Consider the following 13,614-nt stretch of genomic DNA (forward strand, 5'->3'; position numbering starts at 1 on the left):
CTGCTTGGGGGAGAAGTTCCTCTTGAAGGAAGAGGGGGCAGAGGAGCCCGACTTGCCCGGGCGGTACCGACGGGCTTCCTGAAACCGTCCTCTGGAGATACCGGGGCGAGCACTGGCCCGAGCCCTGACCTCTGGTAACCTCTTGCCCTTAGACCTGCCGAGATCGGTCACAATTTTGTCCAGCTCGACCCCAAAGAGCAGCTTGCCTTTAAAAGGCAACTTAGCCAGGCGGGACTTAAGAGGCGTGGTCCGCAGACCAATGTTTCAGCCAAAGCCACCGCCGCGCAGAGACTGTCTGAGCCATACCTTTAGCCGAGGCTCTCAAGACATCATACAGCAAGTCTGCCAAATAAGCCAAGCCCGATTCCAGGGCCGGCCAATCAGCCCTCAAGGAAGGATCCGAGGGGGAAGCCCGCTGCACAATCGTCAGGCACGCCCTGGCCACGTAGGAGCCACAAACTGAGGCCTGCAAACTTAAGGCAGCCGCCTCGAAGGACGACCTTAAGGCCGCCTCCAATCTTCTGTCTTGGGCGTCCTTTAGGGCCGTGCCACCTTCCACCGGCAACGCCGTTTTCTTAGTCACCGCAGTGATTAAAGAATCTACGGTAGGCCAAAGAAAGGCCTCACGTTCACTTTCAGGCAAAGGCTAGAGGCGGGACATAGCCCTAGCCACTTTGAGGCTCGCTTCCGGGACATCCCATTGAGCCGAAATTAAGGTGTGCATGGCATCATGCACGTGGAAGGTTCTAGGCAGGCGCTTCGTCCCCAGCATAATGGCGGAGCCAACAGGGGCTGAGGGAGAGACGTCCTCCGGAGAGGAAATCTTTAAAATGCTCATGGCCTGCATTAACAGGTTGGGCAAATCCTCTGAGCGAAAGATCCGTGCTGCAGAGGGGTCATCCGCTCCATCCAAGCGGGAATCCGTCTCCTCCAAGGAATCCCCAAAGGACCGTTGGGAGAACTCAGATACGCTGCCCTCATCTACAACAGAGGAAACAGCGTCCTCTAAGGCCTGGGAATCCACCCGAGGGCGTTTACTTCCGGGGGCCTCAACCCCTTTATCGGACAAGGGAGAAGGGGCAGCGTTCTGCATAAGGAAGGCCTGATGCAGCAGCAAAATAAACTCGGGGGAGAAACCCCCCAGATTGTGCACTTCAGCAGCCTGGGCCACAGCCCTAGATGCACCCTCAACCGGCGCTCGTAAGAGCGGGGGAGAAACATGCTGCGCATCCAAGATGGCGTCCGGCGCGACACTCCGCGAAGGAGCCGCGCGGGAAGAACGGCGCTTAACTTTAGCCGCTTTTTTGCCGTCGCCCAAATCAAGGGCGGCCATGGCATGAACGTCTCCCAGCTCAAGGGCGGCCCAAGAAGAAGCCGTCCGAGCAGAGTGGCCGGCCAAGATGGCGGAGGCGAGCAGCGGGGGATGGGCGTTTATGGCGGGAAAAACTGCCGCACTGGAGGAAGACCCGGGACACTGACCGGCCTCCGAACTGACACCCAACAAGGGCGAATCAGACTTTAATACCCCCGCATCCCCGCTAGGAGCGCACACGCGGTCCGGGGAGCGATTCTTCGCGCCCTCGCCCTCCGACGCCATAGGCCACGTGGAGATCAATCGGGGAACCCCCTGCCCGCTATAAAAAAGGTAAAAATTACCTGCTTCTCGCTCCGAGCTGTAACGACCTGGTGTCCCAGTGAGTAGCTGCAATAAACGTTTAAATAAACGTCGAAATAAACGCCTTTAAGGACGTCCAAATTTTTTTTTTTTTTAACGGAGCCAGCGGGAGGGGGGAGAAAAGGAGGGACCACCAGGTTTGCACTTGCTCAAGAAGAGCCCTCAACCCCAGGCACTCAACAAAACCTAAAAATTAGGCTTGGAGGCCTAGCCAGAGCTGCTGCTGTGTGTGACCACCACCTGCTGAGATAGAGAACATACTGGGGATTTTCCGGCAGCACATGACCACATATAGGGAGGCAAAAGGATTGCTCTCTATCTCCACCTGCTGGGAGATGGACACAACCCACTACCAGTCTATGGATTGATCAGCATGATGATATGGAATGAGGTTTTGGCCTCTGAAAGCTAACTGGAAAATATATTTGATCCAATAAATTGGTATAATATTTTCAATTTGTTTGTTTTATGTGTATTTGTTAATGTTATAAATAGCCCCCACGTAACCTATGAACCTATACAAAAATAGGACTCATATAAAATCAGATTGATGAATCAAAGTTTAATTAAGCAATTTATTATTCAAATCATCCTTGCAAGGGTGTTCTGGCATTTCTGAACTTGGAGCTTGATTGAATCTTATCTTCCCTATCCCAATACAACATTTTGTACCTATCCCATACTGGATTTGGCGAATGCCTTCACGGTATTATGTAAGCCACATTGATCCTGCAAATATATGGGAAAATATGGGATACAAATGTAACAAATAATAAATAATAATAAAAAAATGCCATATATTTCTATATTTCTTAGTTAACCTATACTATAGTGATTGAAATATGTTAGTTTTTGAAATTTGCATCTGCGGGCGGGGGAGTAGCAGCAACACAGCGGGTAGGAAAGAACTGGGATTGGGGTAACTGGGATGGGGGGGGGGTGTCGGGCAGTGGCCAGGCGGGGGACCTAGACCACTCTGTCTGCTCCAGATGGGATATAACTGCCATAGATAAGTAAGTAAATAAATAAATATTAACTATGAATGTTGAGCACCTGATTCTCATAACATGTCTGTTTTAGTAGCCATTTACACCAGTTGAGAAAAAAAATCTCTGCAGTCCCTATAACCAGCCCCTCAAGTGACACACTGATTACGATTTATTACCAATTACTACTCTACCTATGAAATGTTATTCCGTTATTATACTTCCTCTGTGTACATCCGTATGCTGCACATGCTGGCATGTTTGAAAACATAAGTGAGATTAAATAAAAATGGTAGCAACAATACAGAACGACAATATGGATTCAGCAGCTCACAAATTTGTTTGCTAGCTTTGTTTTGAGTGGACGCAAAACAACGGTTGTGTGAAGTGAAGGGGAAACAGAAGATTAACCTAAATAGCTTCCATTTTTTTTACGTCATGCCGTCTCCTGTTCTTTCACTCTAACATCCGTGAATTGGATCTCTGAGGTTTGGGGGTTGCTACAAATGCTGGAGCGTGCGAGGCGAGCGAAAGGTTTGTGGGGAAGCTGGAATGGGAAAGCATTTGCACGTGCGGCTGCCGTTAAATCTGAAACGCAGGGGAAACGGCTAATTTTAGAAGGAAGCCGCTGATGGAGGCTGAAGCCAAGATACAGGAAAGAGATTTCATTGGCAGGACGGGAATAGAGATGAGCAGAGAGGGTCAGTATAAGGTGGAGGGATTAGAGGGTTGGGGGGGGGGGGGGGGGGAGTGGAAGTGAAGGCTGCGTGTGGCCAATGAAAATTTAAATCCAACACAGAAGGAATGACTTACTTCCGCTCTCCAGAACATGATAAGTGAAAGTGATGTACTTTTTCGTCCTCTCTCTGACTCAGTCCCATCGCTCGCCCCTAGGAACAGAGATGCTAATTGTTGGCCCCAACAATCTTCTCCGTCCTGCTGGCTCCCGTATCCAGACTTAATGACTAATGATGTTTTTGGGCCCAGAGGCTGCTGGCATTATCCCATCAAAACTGGTGTAAAATAACTTTAGTGTCCGTACAGTACTTTTTGAGGGGACGGACCACAGTGTTGGCAAAGAAGCTGCAGTAGTGGACTGAGGAGGAGGTGTAGTGTGAAGAAGAGTTTGGGGATAATGAACAGTCAGCGATTTGGTCATATGTATTGTTGCCAGCATGCATTAAAGCGACTTGCAGTTCTGATTGCTTCATAAATTTCTCTTACATAATTAGAACGATAACTGCATGCATGCAGTGAAGTAAAACTAAAACTGGATCAACCTATTAGCCTGGAATAGGTTGGCAATTCCAGTCAGGTGAGAATAGGGTCCAGGGTTTAGTTGGTGGAGATATAGTGATTGAATTATGAGGGACTCAGGGAGAGAAGATTAAGGGAATGAATTCTGTTGGGGGGGGGGGGGGGCGGAGCTGATACTCGGGGATTGAGTGGGAGAGAATAGCTGACACACTTTGGGGGAGGGAGGGTGTGAACAGGGAATGTAAAATGGACGATGGGAGTAGAGATGGAGTGTAGAGGAGAATTGAGAGTTGGGTAGGGTCTACTGAAGAAAACGGACAGAAGAGACCGTGGAAGGGGCTGGGGTAGGCATGGTAGCTAGAAAACAGTTCATGGTAAGGCATCCTTCCACGAAGCTCCACTGTGAATCGGCTATGAATAGTCATCACTTTTACTCAGCAACATTTTCTCCATTCCTTGCCTGGTCACAATCCTGCATTAATTTCTGCCAATAGATCCACCTTCCCACCCTGCTGGCCTTCCCCAGTCCTTCATATCGCTTCAAGCCACTTTGATTCTATGTAATTCAGATTATCTTATTTTTGTTCTTAGTTCTATGTAAGCTACATTGACACGACACTAATAAGAAAATATGGGATAGAAATGTTGTAAATAAATAAATCTACTTACTAGAAAAAAAAACAATTTGCAGGCCGTTTTTTTGTGTGCTTGACTTCCCCTTATTAAAATTTTCTTCAGTTAGAGGGTTATATTAGAAACAAATCTTGGAGAGTTCGTTTTCATTTAGGCTTGTCCATTAACGAGGAACAGTCTTATTTTCTTTCCAAATGAAACTTACAGAAAATTAGTGTTTGTCATTACTGTTTTGGACTGTAAAGCCCTGATGGGTGTAATGCTTATCTTGATTTGAGTTGCTTTGGACCCGTTTTGAGATTAAGCTGTAGTACATGGGAAAGGATGCATAATAAAAATGTGGAAGGGTGGCAAGGAGATAGAATGGAGAAGTAACAGGCTGAGAACCAGGGAAGGCAGATTCAAATCCCATTGTAACTTTTTAACTCTCCATTTCCTCAGGTACAATTGTGTGGGCCCTGTTTGTTGATCAGACCAAACAAACCCAGATAATGCAGGGATTGGAGTTATATGAGGCACTGCAGGCTTAGCCAGCCCTATTACTAAGCTGCAGTAATAAATGACCTTACCGTGTCCTAAAGTGGGATTTCCCTGCTTAGGCCATTTTTACTGCTCCAATAAAATTTTTCTTTTTGCTTGGTCCCTGCTAATTTCTCTGATAGTGCGCAGGACCAGCAAAAATATTAATGTGGGAGCACTTACCAGCGCTCCTGTGTTAACCCTGCAATAACCATTTAGAGCATACTAATGTTCACATGCTACCTGGATACTGCTTCTTTGTCCACTGTCCACCCCTGACATGCCCTGTCATAAAAAAATTACCAAAAAATAAATATTGCATGTTTAGCATATGCAAATGGCAAAACTAACACAGGATGCTTTAGCGTATCCTGTGTTAAGCCATTTTTGCTGCGATAGGCATGTGTTAGCACCTAACACAACTTAGTATAAAGACCCCTTAGATGGTTAGCCCTCCAGGGTCAGGAAAATATCTACTGTACCTGAATGTAATACATTTTAAACTATTAAAAAAATGTGTGACTTAAAGACACTATGATGGAAGAACTGGGGTGAGGTGACAGAAGAAGTTGGGAGAACTTGGAAGAAGGAGAGAGGAAAGACCAGGATCGACATGACCACAAAAATGTGAAGACAAAGTTAAAGAAAGGTCTTTCTTATCCTGCTAGAGCAGTTCAGGGGAGTGGGTTGTGTTTCCCAACCAGCAGATAGAGGCAGAGAATACGGAGCTTTCAGTGACCTCAATTAGAGTAGTACAGCCCTGAAACGTTCAAGTATTTTTCTGCCTCCAGCAGATGGTACAGCTTGGACTGGTGCAGCAGCAGGAATCTTTAAGTCAAACCTGTGGCCCTGTGGTTGAATCCCTTGGCTAGTGTTGACTCCCAGAGATCCTGGTTGGAGTCTGGAGGGTCCTGGACCCTCCATAGCTACTTAAGGGCTTGTTCAGTGTATCTGGCTGAAGTCCTACAGAGCCTCTGCCAGTGGGGTGTTTCTGTATTCAGAAGAGAAGACAGTGGCTGGAACCTGTGGGTTGGTCCTGGGCCTATAGGTGCTGAACAGGGCCTCATGGAATCCCTGCTTGGAGTGGAGGACTTGTAGCCCCCTCCATTTAGTTGGTCTGGGGACTGGTCTTGTGGGCCAAGAGCCAGTAAAAAATAATACAGTGTGGGCCCATGTAGACCCTAGGGTCCCATTGGGCCTCTCCTGGGAGTGGGGGGTGGGTGGGTAAGGTCCCTTAGGGTCCTCCTGGCCCACCTACTCTTCTGCTGGGTGGGTAAAAAAAAGTAAGAAGCAGAGACTGGAGAGTGCCTCTTGCTAGTAGTGGTGATGGGGCTGAGGTTTTGGACATTATTTCTGTCAGCATGTGAGGGTTGACACTGAGCCACCTGACAAGTCTTGTTGGGAGTGGGGAAAGTCAGCAAGAGCCATGTCTGGAGTCTGCTTTAGCGGCTGCAGTGAGGTTGATGGAGCAGTTGATGTGGCTGGTAGTTCCTCAGAGACCCCACAGGTGGGAGCGGCCTCCATTCTGTATGGTGGTTACAGGTTCCCTTGCATAACTGGTGTCAGAGGTGGCTGCAGTAACTTTCATTTTAAGTGCCAACTTCTCCCCTCTTGGATCCAACTCTGTGTGATAACACCAATCACGACTGGCTGTAGAAAGGTGAGTTGTGTAGGAGGGAATAGCCTAAGTTTGAGATTTCCTGCATGTTATTCCAGGAGGTGCAGAAATAGCAGCTGGATGGAAAAAGGCCCTTCTCTGTCCTCTATTGCCCTGTTGGTGCTCCGATTTGGGTGGCAGTTGGTGTCCTCCCTCTGGTCCACAGATGAATCCAGGAAATCTTGCAGAGAGTCAGGCCTTGTGTGGGGTCCTGTTTAAGGCAATGGCCATGTTAAGGCTACCTTGCACAAAATTAAAAAAAAAATGTTTGAGTGTGGCAGGCTGGATTTGTCTCCTTTCCCTTTGCAATTCCTTGTGAACTTGTAAAAGCTTTTATCTCCTGTGGCATGATGGAACCAGGGCACCTTCCATTCTATAACAAGATAATATCACAGCAGGCACTCTCATGCACATTTGGAGCGTCTTTCTCCCCCCCCCTTCCCCTGTTGGATTGTGGGTCCATCTTTCTGCCCCTATGCCCAGGTGATACTCTCAGTTTAGACTGGAGATGCATCAGAAGAAACTTTTTAAAAAATGGCTACCTAGTGTTATTCTAGTCCAGGTCCTAGTTCCGGTTCAGTTCTTGATTCCTGTTCAAGTTCCAGTCCAGCTACCCATGGTCATGTTTTGAAACTCCTCCGTAGGTTTCACCATTGTTACCCATGGAGACCCGAATCACCCCTGGAGACCGGGGGGGGGGGGGGGGGGCCCTTGAGGAGGAGGTGCTGTCACGTTTGTGACTTTTTCTTGGTTTGTGCTCCTCTCGCCCTCTGGTGGCCAGAACCAGTGGCTGCCATAGACTTTCCAGACTCTCTTTTTGGTCCGGTCCAGATATTGTAGCCCTCCAGTCTTGCTTGGAAGTTTGGTAGCTAGCCTTACCCTTAGCTGCCTTAAGATTGCTGCAGCTTGAGCCTCAGCTGCTGATGGGCTTATTAGCCACCTGGGAACTTTCTGCTTTGCCTTTGCAACGCCAGAGGTCCAGGTTGGTGTTTGTGCTTAGTGCACTTCTGCCTTGTCTTGCTTAGCCTTGTTTCTTAGTGTCCCTTGTCTGTATTCCTTGCCTGTTTGAGTCCCTGAATCCTGTCTTGAATCCAGGCCTGGTTGCTCCTTCCCTGTCTGCTTTTGGCTTCCTTTCCCTTCTGGTTGTGAACCTTGTGTTTGTTTCCTGCCTGTTTGAGACCTGTACCTTGAACCCTGTTCTAGCCAAACTTGTGTTTGTTTCCTGCCTGTTTAAGACCCTGTACCTTGTATCCTGTTCTAGCCAAGCTTGTGTTTGTTTTCTGCCTGGTTGAGACCCTATATCCTGTCTAGTCAAGTTTGTCCTGATCCACTCTGTCCAGTAAGTCCTGCCGGCTGCCTGCACCTAGGGGCTCAACTCCTAGGGAACGGCGGTCAAGCGCAGGTGAAGTATTGTCCAGTCACGCTAGTTCCTGTATCCTGCTTGAGAATCCTGTATCCTGTCCAGTCCTAGTTGGTGGGTTTTTGCCAGCTGCTGCCGCTCCCCATCAGCAGCCCAAGGGCTCACGATCCCAGACTCCTCCGTGAGAACCTGACAAAAGTGGAAAAGGTTGCTTACCTCATAAAGAAACACTGATACCATCCAAACTGTGTCTCGGTCTAGCTGCACTCTCCATCTCCCAAAGGTTTTCAAATGGGCCTAAGTGAAGACCCTACTACTCTGAAAGGCATAGGTTCCTCCTGCCTTCTCACTGTGCTCAACAGTCTCAAGGCCAGCGTCCCAGGCCTTGCCAACCCTGTCCTCAGAAGTCCCAGCCGGTGCGCCAGTCAAAGCCAGTGGCGGGCTCTTGACTGGCTTCAGGAGAGCGCATAGTTGCACTCCCAAGTAACCATCCTGGATGGCCTTCTGGTGTGTGTGTGGGGGGGGGGGGGGGGGGGGGGCTGAATTTTTTTACCATCGCAGGTAGCCCCCTCTGACTGGTGGGTTCTTCAAATAGTTCATCTCAGTTACACCCTCCATTGGTGGCAGAAACCACCAACTTGCCCACCGAGAACATCAATCACTCACCTTTCAGCACAATCTACACCCTTTTCCAGCCCATGCCACCAGGGAAAGAAGGGAAGGGATTCTATTCCCAGGTACTTCCCTTGTGCCATCCTAGACCTAAGGGCCCTAAACAATTCCAGGTAAAAAAAAAAGTTCAGGAGAGTTTCCCTGGGCACCCTTCTCCCCATGATTCAGGCAAATGATTGGCTATGCTCTCTGGAGCTAGACGACGCCTACATCTACATTTTGACACTTCCCATTCATAGGAAATATCTCAGATTTCACATAGGAGAACACAACTACTAGTACCACGTACTGCCATTTGGCCTCGTGTCACCTCCCAGAGTATTCACCAAATGTCTAGCAGTAGTAGTGGCTTTTCTACGCAGACTGGGAGTGCATGTGGTTCCCTATCTGGATGACTGGCTGTCAGGAGCACATTGCAGGTGGTGGTGGTGGGGGGGGGGGGTCAGAGTCAGTGAGCCTTATTAGGGTGTTTGGAGTTACTAGGGTTTGTTATAAACTACCCCAAGTCTCACCTTCTCCCAGTCCAGCGATTGGAGGTCATAGGAGCCCTGCTAGATACACTGCATGCTTGGACTTTTCTTCCACAAGCCACAGCAGAGACCTTATACATGCTCGCCAAGGAGGTCACAGCTCAGCAAATGTTGAAATTGATGGGCCACATGGCCTCAGTGCATGTCACTTCCATTGCACATCTTCATTTGAGAGAAGCCCAGTGGACCCTAGCTTCCTAGTGGTCTCAGGTGGCTGGGAACTTAGTGGATGTCTCCCAGGGTTGACTTATGCCCTTCTCTGGTGGACAATTCAGACAAATTGACTATGAGACTATCATTCCAAATTCCACCTCAGAAGGTGCTAACGAGGGATGCATCCAACCTAGGATGGCCAGCTCAAGCAGATGAGCTTCACACCCAAGGGACTTGGTTTGCTCAGGAAGCACACCTTCATATCAATTTCCTCGAGCTTCAGACCATTTGGAATGCTCTAAAGGTTTTCAGAGATCAGCTGCAAAACCAAGTTATTCTCATCCAAATGGACAATGCTTTATGTAAACAAGAAGGGGGTTACAGGATCCTACCCCATAGGTCAGGATGCAGTGGGGATGTGGCAGTGGGCCTTCATTCACGGGATAAACCTCTAAGCCACAAACCTTCCAGGAAAGGACAACTGCCTGGCAGACAGACTGAGCAGGGTTTCCAACTGCATGGGTGGTTTCTCAATATGAGCATAGCATGCAAGATTTTCTGAGTGGGGCACCCCCTATGTGGATCTTTTTTCCTTTCATCTCAACAACAAAGTCCCCTAGTTCTGCTCCAGGCTCAGTTCACACAGCAGACTAGCGTTGGATGCCATTCTCCCTCATTGGGGGGAGGGCTTTGTATATGCATATTCTTCAATACATCTTATAGAGAAGACTTTGCTGAAACTCAAGCAGGACCAGGGAACTATGATCCTAATTGCATCCTACTGGCCAAGACAGATCTGGTTTTCTCTTCTGAAGTTATCCTCTGAAGATCTGTGGAGATTAGATTGTTTTCTGATCCTCATCATGCAGAATGAGGAGTCTTCTCCATCCCAACTTCGAATCCCTAGCCCTCATGGCTTGGATGTTGAGAACATAGAATTTCAAACCTTGGGCTTGCCAAAGGGGTTTTCCCACATCTTGCTGGCTTCCAGAAAAGACTCCACTAGGAGGTGTTATTCTTTTAAAGTAGAGAAGGCTAGTGTGAGGGCGAGGCCTTAAATCCCCTTACTTGTTCTACACAAAAATTACTTGAATACCTTCTGCACCTCTGAGTCTGGTTTGAAAATCAACTCTGTAAGGGTTCATCTCAGTGTGATTAGTGCTTACCATCACCTTGTGGGAAGTAAGCCCATGTCTGTACAACCTCTAGTTTGCTTCATGAGAGGTTTGCTATTGACAAAGCCCCCAGTCAATCCTCCAACTGTGTCATGGGATATCAGCGTTGTCATCGTCCAACTGATAAAGGCTCCTTTTGAGCCACTTGGTTTCTGTCATCTGAAATATTTGACCTGGTAAGTTGTGTTTCTGGCGGAAGTCACTTCAACTTACAGTCAATGAGTTTCAGGCCCTTGTAACTGACCCACCTTACACCAAATTTCACCATAATAGAGTAGTTCTCCACACGCGCCCTAAGTTCCTTCCTAAGGTAGTGCCGCAGTTCCATCTTAATCAGTCAATCGTTTTGCCAACATTTTTCCCAAAACCACATGCCCATCCTGGCAAGAATGTACTGTATATCTCGGATTGCAAGTGAACCTTATCCTTCTATCTGGGGTAGACTAAAGCCCATAGACAGTCCACCCAACCTTTTGCTTCTTTTGACCCAAACAGGATGGAGGTAGCCATCGGCAAATGTACAATTTTCAATTGGTTAGCAGATTGCATCTCTTTTACTTATGCCCAGGCGAGGCTGAAGGGTTATGTCAAGGTTCATGTCAGAGTAATGACTGCATCGGTAGCCTACTTGAGATCAGCCTCCATAGAGGAGATTTGCAAAGCTGCAACATAGTCATCTGTCCACATATTTACATCTCGTTACTGCCTTGAGCAGGATACCCAACATGTTAGCTGATTCAATCAGACAGTTTGGTGTCTAGAATCCGCCTCCATCCTCCTAGGCCCAGTTTTGTTCTGTTCAAGGCTGCACCTTTTCACAACTATAAAGAAACACACTGATACATACATTTTTTCAGGTTGATTGAGTACAGGCCTTGGCATTTCGAGTCCCTATTGTCCTATCGTTGTTTTCAGTGACCCTGGTAGCTAAGGATTCCCACGTCAGAATACAACAGCCTGCTTGACCTCGGAGAAAGCAAAGTTACTGTCATGTCTGTGGCCGTGACCCCTCTCAGACTCACCTTGTTTCCAGCGGTCAGCTTCTGAGCTGGCTCCTGTCTGTTCTTCCTGAGTTAGTTCTGTCTCTGTGTGCTGGCTGCTTCCAGCATGGCTCTGATTACTCCACTATACTGCACCTGTGTGTGTTAAGCCTCTCTGTGCTCCAGTATGCTTTCTGCCTGTGTTTTGGTTTATGTTCCTCTTGCCCTCTGATGGCCAGACCTGGTGGCTGCATTGGATTGTCTATGTGCTGTTTCCCGTTCCAGACTTCAGCCCAGTCCAGTCCGGATCTTCCGGCCTGCCAGTCTTGCTTGGCTTGTTTGAGCCTGCACAGCACCCGTAGCTGCCTTGTGATTGCTACAGCTGCATCTCAGCTGCTCAGGGGCGTATCTGGAATCCGGCGGTAGGGGGGGGCCAGAGCCAGAGAGGGGGGCACATTTTTGCCTCCCTCCCCCCCCCCCCGCCGCCGCCGCCTCTCTCCACCCCCTCCCCGCCGTCAACCCTCCCCCGCTGCTTACTTTGCTGGCGGGGGGCCCCAACCCCCGCCAGCCGAGGTCCGACCCGCAATCTCCATATTTCGTCTTCCTCCGTGGCCATGTGCTTCCAAGAAGTAACGCTGCAGTGCTGATTCGTTGAATCCAGTTCGGCGTCTGACGTGCTGTGACGTCAGACGCCGAACTGGATTCAACGAATCAGCACTGCAGCGTTACTTCCTGGAAGCACATGGCCACGGAGGAAGACGAAATATGGAGATTGCGGGTCGGACCTCGGCTGGCGGGGGTTGGGGCCCCCCGCCAGCAAAAGTAAGCAGCGGGGGAGGGTTGACGGCGGGGAGGGGGGCCAGGGCGAAATCTGCGGGGGCCCAGGCCCCTGTGGCCCCACGCAGATACGCCCCTGCAGCTGCTGCTGGGCTTATTAGCCATTTGGAAACTCTCTGCTTTGCCTTTGCATCGCCTAAGGCCCTGGTATGTTGGGGTGCTGGTACACTTCTGCCTAGTCCAGTTATAGTCTGTAATTCTTGCCTGATTCTAGTTTAGTCTTTGTGTAGCTTTGAGGCATATTTTCAAAGCACTTTGGGAGGCTAAGTTCCATATGTTTCTATGGAACTTTGGGAGGCTAAGTGCTTTGAAAATAAGCCTCTTTGTGTTCTGTATTGCTTGTTTACTGTATTGCTTGTTTCCCAGTCTTGTTTCTTGTTTGTATGTCTTTGTCTAGTTCTTGGTTGCTTGTGTTTCTTGTTCAGTGGCTGCCTGGCAGCTTTCAGTTCTGTCTCTTGTCTATCAGTGTTTGTTCCCTGTTTCAGTGGCTGCTTGCAGCTTTCAGTTCTGTCTCTTGTCTGTCTGAGAGGCCTAGTCTAGTATTCTGCCTAGCCTCCCTGGGTGTTCTGGTCCCTGTGTGTATCCTGCTGGTATCCTGTTCCGGCCCTGTCCGGCAAGTCCTGCCGGCCACCTGCACCCAGGGGCTCAACTCCTGGAGAAGGGTGGCCAGGTGCAGGTGAAGTCTAGCCGTCCCTGTCAAAGTTCTGTCTATATCCTGTGTGGGGCGGTTTTGCCTGCCACTGCCGCTCCTCGGCAGTGGCCCAAGGGCTCACGATCCTAGTTCCTGCTTTTGGAAAAGCCTGACAGTTACTCACCTGTGGCAGATGTTCTCCCAGGACAGCAGAGCCATCAGCTCTCCATAGCTTCTTGAAACCCAACGCCCTTATCTTCTTCTAGCATTACAGTTCTAAGGCAACCCCATATCCATAGCTTCAAAGGTAGGGCACACCCCTGTCTTTCTCTTGCTCTTCTCTAGACTGTCCTTTTAGTTGCCATCTTCTCTTCCACCCCTTCCTTTCTCTCAGGAGCTCACTCTGGCTACCCTTACTTTCCATTGGATGCACTATTCTGAGACTACAGTTCACAGGCTGCCCACAGGATCCTCCCTTCCAGTTTGAGTATCTATGCATGACTGTCTCAGCCTATGCCTGGCCCGTCCCCCATATCATTTACTTAATAT

The 13,614-nt window shown here is 48.9% G+C and overlaps 1 protein-coding gene across 1 annotated transcript in view; it reads left to right on the forward strand.

Annotated features, from left to right (window-relative positions):
- Positions 1-3,143: 3,143 nt before the first annotated feature.
- LOC115469041 (tesmin-like) overlaps positions 3,144-13,614 on the forward strand; it is a 263,762-nt gene continuing 253,291 nt past the window's right edge. Inside the window, exon 1 of the mRNA XM_030201307.1 lies at positions 3,144-3,195. Coding sequence (XP_030057167.1) covers positions 3,168-3,195 — 28 coding nt within the window. The 5' untranslated portion in view covers positions 3,144-3,167. The remainder of the gene's footprint in view (positions 3,196-13,614) is intronic.

This window comes from Microcaecilia unicolor, chromosome 4, assembly GCF_901765095.1.
Source record: "Microcaecilia unicolor chromosome 4, aMicUni1.1, whole genome shotgun sequence".
Classification (NCBI taxonomy): Eukaryota; Metazoa; Chordata; class Amphibia; order Gymnophiona; family Siphonopidae; genus Microcaecilia; species Microcaecilia unicolor.